General features: G+C 37.9%; 1 protein-coding gene and 1 long non-coding RNA gene across 3 annotated transcripts in view; one reads left to right on the top strand and one right to left on the bottom strand.

Moving 5' to 3' along the window:
- The window catches only part of FSIP1 (fibrous sheath interacting protein 1), a 183464-nt gene that overhangs the window by 10440 nt on the left and 151412 nt on the right, over positions 1-21612 (top strand). For both annotated transcript variants that reach the window (XM_029952680.1, XM_029952681.1), the window contains exons 4-5: positions 4181-4335; positions 5841-5934. In XM_029952680.1, coding sequence (XP_029808540.1) covers positions 4181-4335; positions 5841-5934 — 249 coding nt within the window. The remainder of the gene's footprint in view (positions 1-4180; positions 4336-5840; positions 5935-21612) is intronic.
- LOC115302734 lies at positions 1168-17584 on the bottom strand. The gene is made up of 3 exons (XR_003913606.1): positions 17383-17584; positions 16377-16943; positions 1168-1372 (listed from the first exon to the last, which is right to left on the bottom strand). It is a non-coding gene; the product is annotated as an uncharacterized LOC115302734 (long non-coding RNA).

Here is a 21612-nt window from a genome sequence, read left to right as displayed (position 1 = left end):
CAGTTTTTAAGAATAATATTGAACACATAGAAAAAATACAATTTTCATTTAATAAAATTGTTACTGTGGTCATTTCATGTTAATCAAGTCGGAAGTATTTCTGCATCTTATGACAGGATTTATTAATATTTTTGATGACTAAATTATACAATAAAATGTGTCCTATAATTTATAAATGCCTTTTAAGGGACAATCGCTTTTGATCTTAATAACTTTTGGATTTTAAAAGACTCCTCCCCCCCCCCGGTTATTAAATTAATACTAGACAGGGTGAATTAGAAGAGCATTTCTCCAAATGTGGTGTGCAGAGCTCTAGGGGACTGCTGAGCCCCTTCCAGGAACTTTGCAAAGTGAAAGCAATTTTCGTCATAATATTGATACATCAGTAATATAATTCATCGTGATACTGAAATAATGCTGTGTGCCTTTCCATCCCCTAAATGGACATTTGCAGTGATGGTACAAAAGCGTGGTGACTAAAATTTCTGTTGCGTTAGCATGAATCAAGGCGATGTATCACATCGTACTAGTCGTCATTGTGTTCTTCATGACCAGGCACTGGCAGAAAAAACAAATAGCCTGTGTCAATCAAGAACATCTTTGATGGAGCGGTAAGAAACATTAATCTTAGGAAGTCTGGACTTTAAAACAACATCTGTTTAGTTGCCTGTGAGGAAAAACGGGAGTTATGTATATAGCAACTCTGCTCTATACCAAAATGTGAAGTCTGTGGCGAGGAATTGTACTCATATGATAGTTTAAGTCGAGAAGCAAATGAGCCGCTTTTTAATGTGACATCATTCTTACATGAAAGAATGACTGATAGACAAATTATTGTCATTACTTGGGTATTTGGAAGTCATTTTTTTAAAAAGATGAAATGAGTGTGTTACTTCGAGGAAAATAATTGACAGTATGTTTTGTCAATGATAAAATTTGGACTTTCAAGTGAAAATTAGAATTTTGGAAAACTTGTGTATGCCGCTGTGTGACTGACAGATTTCCAAGACAGACTTTTCTGATAAAATTTAATGGCAGTATTAATAAATGCGATTTTTAAAAAATAATGTATCCTGAAATGTGTTAACATTTTGAAGGTCTGAATAATTCAGTGGACCCCTGTTTTCCAAACCACCAATGAAGAGTAAAAGACCCATTCAGCATGAATGATAGATGCATGGATTTTAATGGAACAAATACAAAAAGCTCACTGATACAGTTACATATTTCAAATTATATCCACTCTTTAAGAAAGTGTCCCTTGTTGAATTTTGTTACAGTATCCAAGAAGAATATCCACAATTATCTTAGAAGGTTAATAAATTTCTCCTCCTTTTTCCAAATACATATCTGTATGAGGCCTGGTTTTCTGCTGAAACAAGAGATTGCAGTAGATTAGACAAGCAGATATAAGAATCCAACTGTTTTCTGTTAAGCTAGATATTAAAAATTTAAAAGAGTGCAAACGTTAGGTCTGGCAGGAAAGCAGGAGAAACCTGATGGAAGACCAGGGGGAGGGGAAGGGGGAAAGAGAGTTGGGGAGAGAGAGGGACGCAAAACTTGAGAGACTATTGAATGCTGAAAACAAACTGAGGGTTGCAGGGGAAGGGGGAGGGGGGAAAAGAGGTGGTGGTGATGGAGGAGGGCACTTGTGGGGAAGAGCACTGGGTGTTGTATGGAAACCAATTAGACAATAAACTATTTAAAAAAAATTTTAAAGAACACCATTCTTAATTTTTTGGGAATATATAGTTATTTGTCATAAAAAATGTTATCTTTATGTTAGCATGTAATTACTAATAACATGCTTATTATTTTTAAATGAATAAATTAATATTTTTCAGTTTTGATTTCTCATATGGTAATTAGCAACAGTTATAAAAGAAAAGCTCCTTTGGGTTCTCAATCATCTTTAAGGTCGTGAAGGGAAGCTGAGATCATAAACTTTGAAGAACGGTGACTTAAGAGTATGCTTGGGGTGAGATCCGCTCTCCAAGTTGGGCCAGGTGACTCAGGATTGTAGTGATCGGGAAATGAGCATGGTAGTCGTGATTGGCTGGTGGCCTGGTTTGCGCTGGACTTGCTTATACTGTTTTGGACCTGCATAAATTATTTGCAGATGTCAACTCTGTGAATGGAAGGCAAGGATTGGCAGTTGGGAAATATAACTAAAGGCTGTTGCATTTGAAATTGTGTAAGCAATAAGCTCTGTAGAGCCTCCTTATCAATAAGATCAGTATTCTTTTTGGATTAGCTAATTCCCTTCTGAAAAGATCTGCTTTCCTTAAAGAGGAAGTGATATGCATTATAGGGAAACACTCTGGACTCTTTGGATTTTAAAAAGTTGCAAAATTTGGTCATTCTTAGCATAATATGCCATTTCTAATGACCTAACCTGGCGGAGACTTTAGTATTTGAGCGTCATCTTTCATCAGACTTCACAGAGGATGTATTGCCTGGTGGTGAAGAGTTTTGACTCTCAAATCAGACAGGTCTGACTGGAAACCGGTCCTGCCATTTACTAGTTTTATCATCTTGGACGTGTATGTATCTCAGTTACAAATTAGCCTTGGTTTACTAATTTGTTGAAATGGGGACCATAACTATACTACTTGAGAGGATTATGATGTAGATTAGAAGAGATAATGCCTGTAAATAAAGCCCTTAACACGGAGACTATCAGACAATTCTATAAATGTTCACAGCTATTATTAACATTATCATTAATTATAAGTTAAAACTTGAGTGAAGAAAGTTCTAAAGAGGGCTTAGCTTTAAATAAATTACTACCAATTAACCATTTTTAGGTACTTCAAGAAAATAGAACAAACGGGAGGGGCATAGATAAAAGGTGTCTAGTTATCTTTTATTTGTACTTTCCTGAATTTGTTTCTTGATGTTGGAATCAGTTTGTATCTTGACATGTTACATTTTATCTTTATCACCTCTTTTAGTCTGAAGCAGTTTTAGGATAGAGTCTTTGTCTTATTCCTTATTTCTTATCACTATCGAAGGTATACCAGAAATGAAGGAGAAATATTTTAGGATTGAAAATGAGATGAAACTTATGAGTTCAATACTATAATTTATTAGCTATTCAAAAGGACCCAGTTATTTCCAAATGTTGGTAAGAATGTGGAGAAAAAATAACCCTTGTGTATTGTTGATGGGAATATAACTTGGTGTAGCTACTGTAAAAAACAGCATGGAGGATTTTTTAGAAAATTAAAAATAGAAATACTGTATGATCCGGGAATTCTGGGTGTTTACCTAATGAAAATGAAAACATTAATTTGAAAAGATATACACAGCCCTATATTTACTGTATTATTTACAGTAGCCAAGATATGGAAGCAACTTAAGTGTCCATTGATAGATGAATGAATAAATAAGATGTGGTATACATTCTGTCTGTCTGTCTGTCTCTCTCTGTCTTTCACACACACACACAGGAACATGAGACAGCTGTAAAATGATAAGATTTTATCATTTGTGACAATATGAATGGACCTAGAGGGTATTATGCTAATTGAAACAAGTCAGACTGAGAAAGACAAATACCATATGATTTCACATATATGTGCAATCTAAAAAAACCAACAATGAATGAATAAACAAATAAAAAGAATCAGACCTATAAATACAGAGAACAAAGTGATGGTTGTCCGAAACGGGTTGGGGGTGGGCAAAATGGGTGAAGGGGAGTGGGAGATACAGGTTTCCAGTTATGGAATGAGTAAGTCATGGGCATAAGGACGCACCGTACTGGATATAGCCACTGACACTCTAACAACATTGTATGGTGACAGATGGTAGCTATATTTGTGGTGAGCATAGCATGATATAGAGCTGTCGAATTGCTATGTTGTACACCTGAAACTAATGTAGCATTGTGTGTCAATTATATTGAAACTAAAAGAAATTTTAAGAAGGAAAATAAGAAAAGATACAGTTGTTTCAGCTATAAAAGAGGGTTGTTAGATAATCATATTTCACAGGGTTAGATAATTATATGAAAAAATGCGTGTGAAAGCACCTTCTAAATTAAGATATGTGACACCAGTGTTAGTTATTCTCACCAGCCATAAACATTTGTTGAATGAAAGAACAGATAGTAAAAACAAAAAACTTTATGGTTGTACTAAACTTCATGCTCATTCCTACTTTCAACACAATATAGATGAACCTGAATTAAAAGAATTAGATTCTCAACTTCAAGATGCTATTCAGAAGATGAAGAGACTTGATAAAATATTGGTGAAGAAACAATACAGAGAAAAAGAAGTGAAGGAGCAAGGTCTAGCCTTGAGACTAAAGCTGTGGGAAGAACTTAAGGTAAGAATCGTCTCACCACTCTTGAATGCTGAGAACAAACTGAGGGCTGAAGGGGGAGGGGGGAAGGGGGAGGGGGGAAGGGGAAGGGGGGTGATGGACATGGAGGAGGGCACTTGTGGGGAAGAGCACGGGGTGTTATATGGAAACCAACTTGACAATAAACTATAAAAAAATTGTCTCACCATATGTTGAAGTGGAAGAAACAATTTCCTCTAAGATAAGAAAAGCATGGACTGTGGTAGTATTAGTGTGGTTTGCCTTTATTGATTTTTTCTGTGGAAGTAGGATGGTGGTGTGTATATGTACATGTGGGGGGAGTGCAGGTGAGGTATGTAGTTTTCTGGAACTAGACAAGGTAGCATCGCATCATTCCAGATTTCAGGCACTGCATTGCCATGTTTGTTTTCCATGGGCAGCCCAGTAGACCTCTCTTACCAGTGTCCAGCTGGGGTTCCAAAGTGATGTGGTCCCTATTTTCATCAAGTATGGAGGCCTGCTGCTTTTTCAGCCAGCTTATGGTTGGAGAGAAATACATAAATATACATAAATTTAACCCATCGGTTGCCATTACCTTTGTAAGTAAACTTTTGTGACTGAGAAGTGGGGTGTTCACTGTTTCACATGCTGGTCAAGGTCTCTTAGAAGTTGTAAAATGCTTGTGGTCTGTGGCCATGCTCTATTTGCTTCTGTCTCAATACATTTCTAGTGCTCAATTAACTTTCCTTGGCCTTCTTGGACCTTTGATTGTCTGTTGTATGGAGGGGAGGAAGTTGACCATATATTTGCTCTGACTTGATGTATAGCCATTGACTCATATTTGAACTTTGCCTCTTAAAGGAGAGCACTTTTAAGGTAAGGAAGACTGTTACAACAGATTAGTTTTTTTTGGTATATTCTTCCTTCCTCAGTCGACTGACTTCAAGGAAATTTCCTAGACGAAACTCTGCAATAATAATGAACTAATTAAGAATACATTTTTTACAAGATTCCATGGAGGACCACGGAGTAAAAAGAAAGCACCATACACAATGCAGTGATTTAAACTAGAGAAATGATTTGTATAAATTTTGTCATAAAAGTTAGCCTATCCCTTATTCCTGTTGAATCTCAAAGCAAATTTTTACTTGTTTAAAAATGAGAATTGCAATTGGACTCAAAATAAAATACAGTATCGATCTTGAAATGTCTGAAACTGTAATTTGATAATGTACCTTTAGGTTACTCATTAGTGATAGAAATATTAAATGGAGACTGAAGAAGATTAAGTGAGATAATTATCATATAATGATAGACATATATTACAACACTATTTGGAAATATTCATTGCTAGAATTTTGTATGAACAGGAATACTAATAGATTTGCTATTTAAAGGAATAAAAATGACCTGAAACTTCTTGTTCAGGTCAATTGTGTAATTACAAATTACACAATTTGTAATCTATGTTGGAATCAGAAAAAATATCAAAGAGTATAGTTATCTTTTTCTTGTTTCTCTTTTCTTAGTCTGCAAAAACTAGTGAAGCTTTGCAAAATAATGAGGAGATGGAAAATACAAAAAAGTTTCTAGCTTTGACTGCTACATCAGAAGAAACTGTTGGTGAGTGAAATTTGTCTTTTTTAAAAAAAAATCTGAGAGTCATAGAATATTTGGATTAAAATAAATTTCTCAGTTAAGCAATTCTTTCTTTTTCTTTGTGAGTTTAACTCTTCTCTGTGGGAAATGATCACATTAGGTAGGATTATATGGAGCTTTCCTGAGCATAGATAAGTTTCAGAAGCTTCTCAGGTTTGTATCTGTTCAAGAGTGAGGGGGACAGGGCAGTGAGAAATTGGGAAATAGACAAAACATGTCTTTGCCTTTACTTCCTGTGCTTCTAGGAGGCCTCTAGACACTCAGTCTATGCAGTCTCCTAACTGTCTAGAGTCCTCCCACAAGGTGTCCCACTCAGGCTTCTGCAGTCCCTTTCATAAAAATCCGTTACCAGTTGGTCCTATTTCCTGTTCTCTTACAGTCTTGTTTTTAAGACCAGCCAAATCATTATGCTTGTTTCTACGTTCCCACCTTGTGTGTGTGTATATTTATGATTTTCCCGTTACTCTTCTCCTTGTTTATCTTCTCTTCCTCCTTCATCGACAGAAGTGTTATGGAGTCATGTAATCTTTAACTTACTTATACACCAGTGAAAATTTTAGGTATTGGGAAAAAGTTGCTATTTTTTTTTGGCAGGTCACTTTGGAAATCCTATAACTTGCTTCACATAAGAGGTTATCCAGTACTGTTTGGGGGTAAGACTGACTCTAAGCAGGGGCCCCTGATTTCTTGGAGAATCCTGGGATTCATTTGTGTTTTGCAAAGTGAATGTCTAACCTTGCAGAACCTCAGACTCAGACTCTTGCAGCCGTTTAGCATGACCTCTGATATGAGTGAAATTCCTTCAGGTTTCTTTCTTTTTGGACCCAGTGTTGAGAGCTCAAAAGCTGCTTGGGCCTGAGGGATTTGGATTTAGATTGCACTAAGTATTTCTACCCAAGAAGTGGGTATCCTATCTGGGTTGCCCTCTCTTTGACTAAGGACTTAAAAAATGAGTCGCGTTTCTTGTAGATTGGTCTATATCTAGATTGGCTTCATTGAAATTTACCATTTGTCTATCTTAATTAAAACACCAAGAACTAAGGGCACCTGGGTGGCTTGGTTGAACATCCGACTTTGGCTGAAGAAGGTTCGTGAGTTTGAGCCCCACCTGGGGCTTGCTGCTATCAGTGCAGTGCTTGCTTTGAATCCTCTGTTCCTCCCTCTCTTTCCCTCCCCTACTCATGCTCTCTCTCTCAAAAATAAATAAAACACATTAAAAAAACCCCAAATGACTGTTATGATCATAGATATCTTACTTTCTACTTCTATTTTTTTAAGTAGAAATAATACATATGTAATCTGTATTAGAAAATAATGATAAACTGGAAGAAAAAATCAGCTAAATTCTTAACTGGCAGAGATAATCATTAGTAATATTTTTGATTACTCTTTATCTTTTGAGACATTTTCCATGCAGCTATCCATATACATTTTAAAAATAAGAATGAAATCAAATGATATATATGGTGTTTTATAAACTGTTTTCTACCAATTTGTATCACATGGGCACCCTTAGCTGTCAGTAAGGACAGAACTGCATGGGAGTTTGTTTCCAAGATGTTTGCCATAGTTCCTTCCCTCTGTGATGTTCATTCAGTCCTCATATAGGCATGGAGTCTCCATTGTCCTGTATTTTCTGTCTGGGCTGCTCTAGGACTACACTGGCCAATAGATTGCAGCAGAAGTAATCCTACACCACCAGTTCCAGCCCTCACTGTTAAGAGGACTGGTAGTTTTGGCTTCTGTCCTTAGAAAGAAGGAAAGCCAGCCATCCTATAAAGGGTCGGACTACCCTGAAGCTGCCATGTTGTGAGAAAGTCCAAACAGGCTATATGGAGCGTCTACTCAGAGGGAGTGATGCTGGCCAGTTCCCACCTATAGTGACTTCTTCGTGTCCCACCGGAATAAATGTCTACCTGGAGCATAAGAATGTGACCTTATTTCTACAGGGTCCAGGCTCCGAGTTGTAAGCACAGAGCCTGACACGGGGCTCAAGCCCATTATGATTATGAGATTATGACCTGAGGTTAAGTCGGAATCTTAACCAGCTGAGCCACCCAGGTTCCCCTAGAATGTGACCTTATTTAGAAATAGAATCTTTGTGGGAGCACCTGGATGGCTTAGTTGGTTAAGTATCTGACTCTTGATTTTGGCTCAGGTAATGATCTCATGGTTTGTGAATTTAAGACCCATTTGCACTGATAGTGTAGATCTTGCTGGGATTCTCTCTCTCTCCCTCTCTCTCTGCCCCTCTCCTGCTTGTGCTCAAACACACACACACACACACACACACTCTCTCTCTCTCTCTCTCTCTCTCTCTCTCTCCTCTCTCTCAAAAATAAATAAACTGAAAAAATATAATAGAATCTTTGCAGATGTGATCAGTTAAGATGAGGTCTTACCGGATTATGTGGACTCTAAATCTGAAATTTAGTGTTCTTATAAGGGAAGACACAGAGACACAATGACACAGGGAAGAAGGTCATGTGGAGATAGAAGCAGAGCTTAGAATGATTAGTTATAAGCCAAGGAATGGCGGGAGTCACTGGGAGCCACCAGAAGCTGGGAAGAAGCAAGGAAGGATTCTTCCCTAGAGACTTCAGAGGGGCATGGCCTTGCTGACATCTTCATTCCAGATATCTAACTTCCAGAAGTGGGAGAATAAATTTCTATTGTTTTCAGTCATCCATTCCATAGTTGCTTGTTACAGCAGCCTCTGGAAACTAATATATCAGGGTTTCAGCATCTCAGAGCAGGCACCAGAGATGTGAAAGAAGGAACAACCTTGGGACATTGCATTCCTAACAAACGTCATGTAGAGAATAGCCAAGGCCAGACACATGGTGTCAGGTGAGCCGCCACAGACATCCCCCACCCAGGGCAGCACCCCAGCTGCGGCCCCCTTCATGGTGGGGCATAGGCAAATCCTTGCTGGCGTATCCTTTGTATTATTGACCCACAGAATCATGAGTGTAATAAAATAGTCACCATTTTGTGCCACTAAGTTTTGTTTTGTTGTGTTTTACTTTTTGTTGTGGAATAATCTTAAGCTTACAGAAACATTTCAAAATAGTACATAGACTTCCTGTTTACACTTTACCCAGCCTCCCCTCTAGAACCGTAGTACAGTTGGCCTTTGAGCAACATGGGTTTGAACTTCATGGGTCCATTGATATGTGGACTTTTTATAGCATAGTACTGTGAAAGCATTGTCTCTTGTGATTTTCTTTAAAAAATTTTTTTAATGTTTATTTTTGAGAGGGGGAGGGACACGGAGTGCTAGCAGAGAGAGGCAGGCAGAGAGAGAGGGAGACACAGAATTCAAAGCAGACTCCAGGCTCTGAGCTGTCAGCACAGAGCCCGAGGCGGGGCTCAAACCCACGAACCATGAGACCATGACCTAAGCTGAAGTCGGTCACTTAACTGACTGAGCCACCAGGTGCCCCTCTTATAATTTTCTTAATAACCTTTTCTCTCTTCCTTAGCCCTAACCCTAACCCTAACCCCAATCCTAACCCTATTTAAGAATACAAGGTATAATACATATAATATACAAAATATATCTTAATCAACTGTTTACATTATTGGTAAGGCTTCTGACTAACAATAGGTCATTAGTAAAGTTTTGGGGAAGTTAAAAGTTATACATGGATTTTTGGCTACAAGGGGATGTGGCATCCCTAACCCCCCGTTGTTCAAGGGTTGACTTTACAGTGATCAACACTAAGAAGTTAATGTTGGTATAATTCTGTTAAACTCCAGACCTTTTTAAAATTTCACCAGTTTTTTCACAAATGTCCTTTTTTATTTTCTAGTATCCAACCCAGGATCCCATTTTGCACTTGGTTGTCATGTTTTCTTAGTCGCTTCTAATTTGTGATAGTTCCTTCGTGGCCTTGACACATTTGGAGAGTATTCGTCAACTATTTTGCAAAATATCCTTCATTTTCAGTTTGTCTGATGTTTTCCCTTGATTAGATAGAGGTAATGCATTTTTGGCAAGAATACCCCAGAAGTTACAGGCTCTCGATCAGTCGTGCTCAGGGTACCTAAGATTAAGGTCTGATATTACTGGTGATAGTAACCTTGAAAACTTGGTTAAGGTGGTGTCTGCCAGGTTTCTCTATTGTAAAGTTGCTAATTTTCCTTTTATAAAATAATAAATATCATGGGTGAGATACTTTAAGATTATGCAAATATCTTTCCTCAAACTTTTGTCTACTAATGTTAGCATCCATTAGTAGATCTTGCCTGCGAGAATTATTGTTGTATGACACTAAATTTTGGGTGATTTAAAAAAAATTTTTTTTATGTCTTTTATTTATTTTTGACAGACAGAGAGAGACAATGCGAGCAGGGGAGGGTCAGAGAGAGAAGGAGATACAGATCTGAAGACAGGCTCCAGGCTCTGAGCTAGCTGTCAGCACAGAGCCTGATGCAGGGCTCTAACCCACGAACCATGAGATCATGACCTGAGCTGAAGCCGTATACTTAACCAACTGAGCCACCCAGGCGCCCCTTGGGTGATTTTTTTAATGTACCAATAGATAACTGGAATGATTTGCATCAGCATTTAAAAAAAATTTGAGTCGGGACGCCTGGGTGGCTCAGTCAGTTGAGCATCTGACTCTTGATTTCGACTCAGATCTCATGGTTAGTGAGATCTGTCCCCATATTGGGCTCTATGTTGACAAAATGGGGCCTGCTTGGGATTCTCCCTCTATCTTTCTCTGCCCCTCCCTTCTCATGGTTTGTATCTCTCAAAATAAGTAAATAAACATTAAAAAATTTTTTTGTGTATAGTTGTACAATGTTACACTAGTTTCAGTGTACAACATAGTGATTCAATATGTCTATACATTATTTTTATTTTTTAAAGTTATTTTGAGACAGAGAGAGAATGAGCAGGGGGGAGACAGAGTGAGAGGGAGAGAGAGAATTCCAGGAAGTTTCCTTGCAGATAAAGTAAGCCTGTCACAGGGCTTGATCTCACCAACTGAACCATGAGCTCATGACCTGAGCCAAAATCACAGGTTGGACACTTAGCCAACTGAGCCACTCAGCAGCCCCATGCATTATTCTAAGTTCACCACAAGTATAGCTACCATCTGATCTGATACATCATGATTATAATATCATTGACTATCTTTTTTATGCTGTGTCAGTATTATTATATTAAAATTTTTTAAAATGTTTATTTATTTTTGAGAGAGAGCCCAATGTGTGATTCAATCTTTTAAGCCATGAGATCATGACTTAGATGAAAGAAAGAGTCGGATATTTAACCAACTGAGCTACCCAGGTGTCTCATCAGATACATTTCATTTTTAAAGCTCATATCATGTATATTTGGCTTAAACCTACAGAGTTCACTGTTATATCTCTGGAGTCACATGACTACATAGGCCCTGTACACATTTACAGTAATTGTAGATTAATACTAATGTTCTAACATGGAAATTAGTTGTATTTCATGATCTGAAAGCTGGAACTACAAGGGACTCAAAACCTCTGTGCAGGGAGAACCACTGGCTTAAATATTATGTTAGAGTTTCAATAAGATTTTGAATTCTTAGTCAATTGCTGTGTACTGGCAGTGTTTATTGCGCTCAGAGCAGATAAGATTGAAAAGTAGGGTCAATGTAGAAGGAAATGGGAATAAAAGATACTGTTAGGTGAAACAAATGTTTTTTCCACTCTTGTATTGTCTGGAGCCAGTAGTCTCTGCACCAAGTGTTCCTGGCTCTTCAGATTTAAGTAGATTCTTCTTATTTCTTTGGTGACTGGTCTTTTTTATTTTTATTTTTATTTATTTATTTATTTTTGACTGGTCCTTTTTAGAAGGCAGATTCCTTAATGAAATTTGCTCATGTTTTTTTGCATCATAGGCATAGGTTTAACAGTTTCATATTGGTCTGATTTCTAACTATCTTAAAAGCCATAGAAGATATTTACTTTGGTTGGACTGCATTATTAGCCTAATTACACACTTTTTCTTTGTATTTTACATACATTGTTATTACTTCATTCTAAAAGAGGACATTTTTGGAATCTTCAGTTTAAGAAAGGTATTAGTAGAATATTTTCACTGCACGTATGAAAGAAATGAATGGAAATTCAAGAGTCTAATTTGACTGCATAGGAGTGATTTTAAAGTCTCAAATTACTGCTATTACCACATAGCCTCATATTATAAAATGGTGCAAAACTACTTACATCTGTTCCATTTTGAGATTAGGTTCTTTCCCATGTTATTTGCTGAACTTTGGCTATCCCTCTTAAATAAAAATATAAAATTGAAATGAATAATTATTTTGATCAAGCCTATCTATTACCATAACTTTTAAAGTAAAATGTTTCTATGAAAACAAATCTTTTGCCCTGTTCCCCTCTGTTTTTCTTTGTTACCAGGAAAGCACAAACCCTTGTAAATTATCCAGTAGGTGGCAGCATGTAGTTAAAATACGTACTTTAAAGGAGTAGACTTAAGAGCCAGACTTATTTAGACTTGAACTTTAAACATGTTATCTACAAACATACCCTTTTTACCTCATTTCCCATTAGACAAAAGGGAGAAATTCTTAGAATGAGTATTCTTTTTTTAACATTTTTATTATTCTTTTGGGGGTCAGGAGCAGTGAAAGAGGGAGGGGGGGGGGAGAGAGACGAGAGAGAGGGAGAGAGAGAGAGAGAGAATATCTCAAGCAGGCTCCATGTTCAAGGCAGAGCCTGACATGGGGCTCAATCTCACAATCATGGGATCATGACCTGAGCTGAAATCATGACTCAGATGCTTAACCGATTGAGCCACCCAGGCGCCCTAGCATGAATGTTCTTCCTTGTCTAGCCCGTTATTTGCTTATTAGCCTTTTATTTAAGAGTAATTTGAGGGGCTTTGGGCTGGTGGCACAATGGAGTTTCCAACCTGTTGAGCTCCCCAAACACCAAATATATCCTAGCCTCCTGCTAACATCACGAAGAACCAACAGCAAAACCAATGAAAAGATACTTATTGTTGAGTTGTATATTTAGTTTTATTGATAGGTACCAACACACAAGTGGGGCCTTGATGCCAAGAGAGAGATAAAAACCACATTAGATTTTTTTTTTAACTACATTTTGGCTTTATAATCTAGAGTTAATAACTTCAAATTTAAGTACTGTTTGGAGTAGACAATATTGCACTTGCTAGAAATCTTAGAAATATTTTACAAGTCTTTTCAGCCCATTTTTGAGGGACTCCTTTTAAGTTTTTGTAGAGAAATCTGGTGAAAATCAGAACTCTATCATACCAGGAGTTTCCCTTTGGTTTTTAGAATTTCTCTGATGGATAGAGATAGAATTTGTACTCCCTGAGGCAATGATAGGATTGTTCTTCATCAGTGTTTTTGATGGAGGTTATTCATTCTTCTGTTGTTACACTGGCCTCTTGTATTTCCAGCTCCCAATTTTTAAAAGTGCATGTAAGCACAACACAGTGGCATCTTAATCAACCAGGCCTCTAATGATCTGGAAATACCTCTTTTGAAGTGCTGCCCTGTGAAATTCAGGTATATGCTATTTCTGCTCATAGGCGTTAACACTGAATATTCTAAGAAATATGGTAGTCTTTTCCAGCTCTGATTTGCAGAGGATTGAGGGAGGCGATCACTTGCGTTAACCAGTACGGCTACAGATGTTTGGTTTTTAACCTCTGCTACAGTCTCCATATTGCCTACCAATGTCTTTTGCATTCTCCAAAGTGACTATTCCAAATTACTCTGTGTGTTTACCTTCCTACTGTCTTCGGCACATCCTTCACTCTGCCCCGTGTACTGTCCAGAGAAAACAATCACCTGGGTGGGAATCCCTTCCACATTCTCTCCTTCTGTCCCTAAACTGCACTCTATTCTCCACCTTTCATCTTTCTTACCTTAGAGTGAGAGGGGGTGCTGTTGTCTAAGGCCAAGGTCAATAGTGTCTCATCCCTTTCACTCTGCCCCTGGCTCCTGATCCATCCATCATTCTGTGTCTCACCTAGAGCTTCTATCTCTCTTCTTCTGTCTCCTCTTTCCTATGTTTCCTATGTTGGAATCTTGCGGTCCTAAACCAAAAAAGAGGCCATCAAACCAGCCAAACATACAGATAAAACCTCCTCCCTTGGTTCTTCACCCTACTCCCAAACAGGTACCACTCACTTTCCCTCCTCCTCTTAGAGGTCAGACTTCTTGAAAGAATAGTCCACACCTACTGAGGCTATCTGGTCATTTCCCATTTACTCCTCAACTCCTCAGTGGTCTGTATTTTCTCCTTTCACACTACAGAAACTACCTCATCAGGAGTCCTCTTAAATTCTAAACCTAGTGACCGACTTCCGATTTTTATCCTATGTGACCTTTCTGTAGCATCTGGCACAGATGGCCAATCATGGACCCGTAACATTTTTACTGATATTGTTACTTCCTGCTGGCTTTCCTCTTTTTCTTCTCCCCTCTCCCATACTTCCTATTGTTGAAATCTGTTCCTCCTTTTGTATGTTTTCTCTATCTGGGTTCACGGTTTCATCATCCATCCAGTCTTCGTGATGGTTAATTTTATGTGTCAACTTTGACTGGATCGTGGGATGCCTGGATGTCTGGGTAAGCATTATTTCTGGGTATGTTTTCAAGGGTGTTTCCAGGAGAGACTAGCATTTGAACTGGTATATTGAGTGGCGTGCATTACCCTCCCCAGTGTGGGTGGGCGTCATCCGATCTGTTCAAGGTCTGAATCGAACTAAAAGGTGGATGAAAGGAGGATTTGCCCTCTTCTGACTGCTTGCATTGGGATATTGATCTCTTCTGGTGCTCCTCAATAATTACCTTATTAATTCTAATTATCTTTAGCTGTTTGCTTTGAGTCTTGTTAGTTTATGATCGCCTGGAAATAATATTAATTTTTGTGTCCTTTTCAATAATTATTTCTATTCTGAGAACTTTATAAGGAGTGTTGAAATTTATGAATGCATTTCATTATCATAGCATTTTTCTGTCTTGGTAAACTAATGTTTAAAAATCAATATATTTAAATACTAAGTAGGTCTTTTATTTCTGAGTCAATATTTCTTGGTTACAGAGGATTATTCTTTTGATTTAGTACCAGATTTCAGTGGCTGAATTTATTCAGAATTTTGCATTTATATTTATGAGATTTATAATGAGATTTGCTCTGTGTGTGCGTGTATGTGTGTAACTGTGTGTACGCCTGTGTGCATGTATGTTATGGTATTGACATTAGACTTGCGGTTGGGTGTATGTGTGCATATGCTTTGTTAGACTATGTTAAGTTCATAAAATGATTGGGGGCTGGCTGTTCATTTATTTCTGTGCTTTGAAATAGTTTATATAACATGGGGATTATCTGTTCCCTAAAAACTTGAAAGATTTCACTGGAAAAACCATCTGGTTCAAATAATTTCTTGGAGGCAATTCACTGACTCTTTTCTTAGCTTCTTTCATATTTACTATTATATTTCAGTTTTCTCATCTTCTGAGTCAATTCTGGCAATACATCCATGTCCGTGAGATTTCAAAATATCCATTTCGCCAAGATTTAAACTTTTTACTGATAAAATTTCATATAGTATTTTAAAAGAATAATTCTCCTTCTTGTTGTTTATGTCCCATTTCTTATTTCTAATTTCATTCATGTTTTCCTTCTCTCCTTTTTATCTAAAAGGTTTTCTTCTTTAAAGTTAACTTTATTTTAGCACAGTTTTAGATTTACAGAGAAATTGGGATAATAGTATAGTGATTTCCTCTATTATTCCCCTTTTTGGATGATAGTATAGCCAATTTCCTCTATTATTACCAGAGTATGGTACATCTGTTATAATTTATGAACCAATATTGATACATTATTATCAACTAAAGCCCACAATTTCTTCAGATTTTAGTTTTTACCCATTGCTTTTATTTCTCTTCCAGGGGCCGTCCAGGATAGCACATTATATTTAGTCCTCATGTCTCCCTAGGCTATTCTTGGCTGTGTACTTTCTCAGACTTTCCTTGTTGTGTTTTTGTTTTTAATTAATTAATTAATTTTGAGAGAGAGAGAGAGAAAAAAGAGAGAAAGAGAGGAAGAGAAAGAGAAACCCAAGCAGGCTTTGTACCATCAGCATAGAGCCCGATGTGGGGCTTGAACCTGTGAATCTCAAGATCATGACCTGAGCCTAACTGAGTGAGTCACCCAGACACCCCCATACTTTCCTTGTTTTTGAGTACTTTGGCAGTTATGAGGAGTACTGATCAGGTATTATGTGGAATTTCCAGAAGTTGCAACTTACCCATGTTTTTCTTATGGTTTGACTAAGGTTGTATGTTTTTGGAAGACTATAGAGTTAAAGTGCCATTTCCATTACGTCGCATCCTACTATCAGCATGACTTACCACTGTTGATGTGAACTTTGATCATCTGGCTGAGGAGGGGTTTTCAGATTTCTCCACGGTGAAGTTCAGTTTTTCCCTGCTTCCACTCTGTCTTCTTTGGAAGGAAGTTACCATGCACAGCCCTTACTTGGGAGGTGGGGAGTTATGCTTCCCCTCCTTGAAGGCGGAGTATTTACATACATTATTTTGAATTATTCTGCATGGGAAATTCTTCCCATGTAGTTATGTCTTCAATCATTTATTTATATCAATATAGACTTGTGGATGTTTATTTTGTACACTGGATTTTAATCTAATATTACTTTATTTTGCTGCTCAAATTTTTCCAGCTTTGGTCATTGGGAGCTCTTTCAGTTGACTCCTCTGTCCTGTTGATGTACCTTCAACAGCTGCGATTTTGTTCTGTTGCTGAACACTTCCTTGCCTTCTGGTACCTTTCGTTTCTGAGTCCTGGAATCAGTTGTCTCTTCACAGAGCCCCGGTTCCTCGACTGGAGAATGTTATCAGATACCAAGATCTGGATGCTCTGTGTGCTTGTTGCTACTGGAAGTCACTGATTCCAAACCTCTGAGAAAAGAAATATTTGTGGGTATACTAACCTGTTATATACATTATCTGTAAATAGTTCTTTTTTTAATTACTTTTTTTGTGTGGGTGACCGCGCATGCAACGTAGCGGGGGCGGGGGTGTTCCTGGGATGGGGGAGATAAACAGGGGAGGGGCTGAGAGAGAGGGAATGAGAGAATCCCAACAGGGGCTCCACACCCAGAGTGGTATGACTGTGAGGCCATGACCTGAGCCGACATCAAGAATTAGACACTTAAGCAACTAAGCTCCGAGGCGCCCTTAAATATTTCCATGTGTAACCATCTGTATCTATATTTAGCTAAACATGAGTTTATGCTGAGTTCTCCGACTTTATTCTTTAACCACATGAATCATTCTTCCCATTTTCCTTTCCTTACCTATAACCTCCACTCCCAACAATGAGAAACCTGCCTCTCACCTTTGGCCCTTCATTCACTTATTGCTCACTTCTGCTCTACCTGTAGTGATAACAAAACTGTTAACCGGTACCCCTATAGGAAGCAGTCAGCTGGAGTCCAGTGCTTGGGTGCCCTTTCTACTCCCTTTAGGCTTGCAGACTCCACTCATTTCCAAAGATACCCAAGGTGAATAATATATTCCTCTGCCCGCTTTGGTGACATCACTTCAGACATTTGTAACATAGTTAGATTGTTTGGTCACATTCTACATTCCATCCTGGGATTCTATGCCATCTAATAATTATTCTAATTCTAATTCACATTCTAATATTTTGAGAACTTTCATGCATTAAAATTCACTCTTTGTGCTACGAAGCTATAGGGTGTCAAAAATGCAGTGTCGTGGAACTGGCATTACGGTGGCATACAGAATAGTTTTACCCCTATGAAAAATCCCGTGTGACTTCCCATTCAACTCTCCTTCCTCCCCGTAGAGGGAGGTCTTTTTACTGGCTCTGTAGTTTGCCTTTTCCCGAATGTTATAGAATTAGAGTCATACAGTATGTAGCCTTTTCGGATTGGGTTCTTTCTCTTAGCAATCTGCATTTAAGATTCATCTGATGTCTTTTTGTGGCTGGAGAGCTGCTTTCTTTCTGTCCCTGAATAGCATTTCATTTTAAGGATGTGCCACAGTTTGTTTATACGTTCACCTATTGAGAAGTGTCTTGATTGCTTCCAGTTTTTGGTGATTATGAATAAAGCTGCTTTACATATGGTATGGAGGTATTTTTATAGACATAAAATTTCCATTTATTTAGGTAAATATCTAGGAGCAGGATTGCTGGAACATATGGTAAGACTGTTTAACTTTGAAGTTAAAGTTAAACTTTCAAGTTAGCCGTACAATTTTACATTCCCATCAGCAAAGAACGAGAGTTCCTGTTGCTTTGCGTACTTGGAGGCAGTTGTATTGTTTTTTTGATTTTAGCTGTTCCAATAGGTGGATAGTAGTATCTTTTTGTTGTTTTAATTTGCATTTCCCTCATGACAAAAGATGTTATCTTTCCAGATGCTTATTTGCTATTTGTATATTTTCTTTAGTGAGTTATCAGTTCAGATCTTTTGCCCATTTAAAAAATTGGATTATTGTGGGGCTCCTGGGTGGCTTAGTCCGTTAAACGTCGATTTATGTTCAGGTCATGATCTCATGGTTCCTGAGTTCGAACCCCATGTCAGGCTCCCTGCTGACAGCTCAGTGCCTGGAGCCTGCTTCAGATTCTGTCTCCCTCTCTGTCTGCCCCTCCCCTGGTGTGCTATCTCTGTCTCTCAATAATAAAAAAAAAAAAACATTAAAAAATTTAAAAAATGGGATTATTGTTTTCTTACTGTTAGGTTTTAAGTGCTTTGTATATTTTGGATATGTATTTTATAAATATTTTCTTCCAGCCCATGGATTGTCTTTTTGTTCTTTTTAGAGTCTTTTTTTTTAATTAAAAAATTTTTTTTTTAATTTATTTTTGAGAATCAGAGAGAGAGGGAGATACAGAATTGGAAGCAGGCTCCAGGCTCTGAGCTAGCTGTCAGCACAGAGCTGGACGCGGGGCTCGAACCCATGAATCGTGAGATCATGACCTGAGCCAAAGCCAGATGCTTAACCGACTGAGCCACCCAGGTGCCCCTACAGTGTCTTTTGTAGAGCAGAAGCTTTTAATTTTAATAAAGTTCAACGTATCACTTTTGTCCTTTCATGGATCATACTTTTGGTGTTATATATGAAAACACATCACCAAATGCAAGATCACATGGCTTTTTCTCCTATATTTTCTTTTAGAAGTTTTATAGTTGTGTATTTTACATTTTGGTTTGTAATCCAGTTGAGTTAGTATTTGTCAGAAGTGTTAGATGTCTAGGGCTGGTCTGGTCTTGTCTTGTCCTGTCTTGTCCTGTCTTGTTCTCTCTTCTCCTCTTGCCTCCCCTCCCCTTCCCTTTTCTTTTCTTTTCACATGGATACCCACTTACTACAGCACCATGTTAAAGAGATCATCCTCTCTCTATTGAACTGCCTTTGGTCTTTTGTTAAAGATCAATTGACTATATTTTTGTGGGTTATTTCTGAACTCCTTCTTTTGTTTCAGTGATCTGTGTATTTATCCTTTCATCAAAACATGTCATCTTAATTACAATTAGTGTTTTCCCTTTTAAATTTACACTTGTAGAATTTTCTACCTTCAAGAGCCAGCTTTGAATTTCTTTGCTAATTCTAGCTCATTTCTTTATTATTTCTTTTCTTGACCTCGCTATTGTTTTCTCTGGCTTCTTCAGTTAAATTAGTTAGGCTCATTTTATTTTCCCTTAAAATATGTATATTAGTCTGCTAGGGCTGCCATAAAAAATACCACAGGTTGGATGGTTTAAATAGCAGAAATGTATTTTCTCACAGCTCTGGAGGTTAGAAGTCCAAGATCAAGATTCTGGAAAATTCATTTTTCGGTGAGGTCTCTTCCCAGCCTGCAATGACCACCTTCTTAATGTGTCCTCATGACCTTCTCTCTGTGCTCAAGGGAAGTTGAGGGAGTGGTAAAGATATCTCTGGTGTGTCTTCCTGTTCCTATAAGGCTACAAGTTCTATTAGATTCAGGCCCCACCCAGTGACCTTATTTAGCTTTTATTTCCTCCTTAAAGGCCCTGTCTTTAAATACAGTCACATTGGGGGTTATGGCTTCAACATACAAATTTTGGAGGGATACAATTCAGTCTGTAACAATATAATAAAAGAATCATTGCTATGGATTTATTTCTGAATATAGATTTATCTCTAAAATGTATTCTTTAGGGTGTTATCACTATTCTCTATAAATTGTTACTGTTTTATTTCCTTATTTATCTAATAGTTAAGTGGAAAGTGACAGTGCCTTTCCCTTGTTCTCTAGAATTTTTTATAAGCCCTATATTTTAAAAGCTAATATAGAAATTTATAATATTATGCTCATTGCTTTGACATTTTGAATTTATTGAAATTATAGTCTCATAGAATGGTTCTCAGTTGTAAGGGACATTTGGATATGTGCATTTTTGGTTGGCATTTTGATGTGTAGTGAGGGAGGGCTTCATGTAGTTCACAGGGGTAAGTAAGAATTTCTAGATCTCCATGCCATAGGCCAGCCATGGGGAATGTGTGTGTGTGTGTGTGTGTGTGTGTGTGTGTGTGTGTGTATGTGAGAGAGAGAGAGAGAGAGAGAGGGAGGGAGGGAGGGAATTTCACGCCCGGTCTCCCTCAACACATGGCTCACTGCCATTGCTACTTTGTGGCTGTCATGTGTAATGTGGAGCACTGTGTGTGGAGTCTCCTTTCAGAGTTCCAGGTGTGCAGTGAGGCACCTGAGTTTCCTTGTTTTCTTTGGGGTGGGGTGTCTCAATCCGACTTCAACATTTCACCCACCTCCAAGGGAATGTGTACCAGCAGCTTCACACTTGTGTCCCTTGTGTCTACTCTAAACTCATTTCTTCTGATGCTCTTCTAGGTGCTTCTCCACTGTCTGGGATGGGCTTTAATTTCTTCCTTAAGAGGCAGGAAACAACTTCAATCACATCCTGCAATCTTTCCCTTGTAAGACTCTTATAAAAATGTGCTCAGTCCTTCCAACTCTGGCTCTTGATCTCTGAAAGGAAATTCCCCCTACTCCCTCTGAATAAATGTCTATAGTGAGGAGAGGAATTTTTAAAAATTTCCTATTAAATTTAATTTTGGTATAATCTCACACTTCAAGTCTCAAGCAAAGTACAAAGAATTTTCAAATACCCTTTATCTGTATTCTCCAAGTGTTAACATTTTATCACATCCTTCTCTGTCTCTGTCAGTTTCTGTGTCTCTCTGTATAGATTTGTTTCCCCTCTGTCTCTCTTCACACAAGGACACATGTGCATGTGTATGTGCCCAACACATGCACAAATCAGGAAATGAACATCGATTCAATACTGTTGTCCAATCTATAGGCCTTAATTCCTATTTTGCCAGTTGTCCTACTGAAGTCCTTTATAACAAAAGAATTTAGTTGTCATGTCTCTTTGGTCATTCTTTGTGTTTTACAACATTGGCATTTTTGAAGACTTGTAGGCTTGATGTTTTGTAGACTGTTCCCCAGTCTGGGTTTGTTTATATTTCCACAAGGTTAGGTTCACATTATACATTTTTGGCAGAAATCCCACTGTGTCCTCAACAGATCCTGTCAGAAAATGCATGGTGGTGATTG

This window comes from Suricata suricatta, chromosome 9, assembly GCF_006229205.1.
Source record: "Suricata suricatta isolate VVHF042 chromosome 9, meerkat_22Aug2017_6uvM2_HiC, whole genome shotgun sequence".
Lineage (NCBI taxonomy): Eukaryota > Metazoa > Chordata > Mammalia > Carnivora > Herpestidae > Suricata > Suricata suricatta.
The sequence above is the reverse complement of the archived record's forward strand: the minus strand, read 5'-3'. Positions and strand labels throughout refer to the sequence as shown.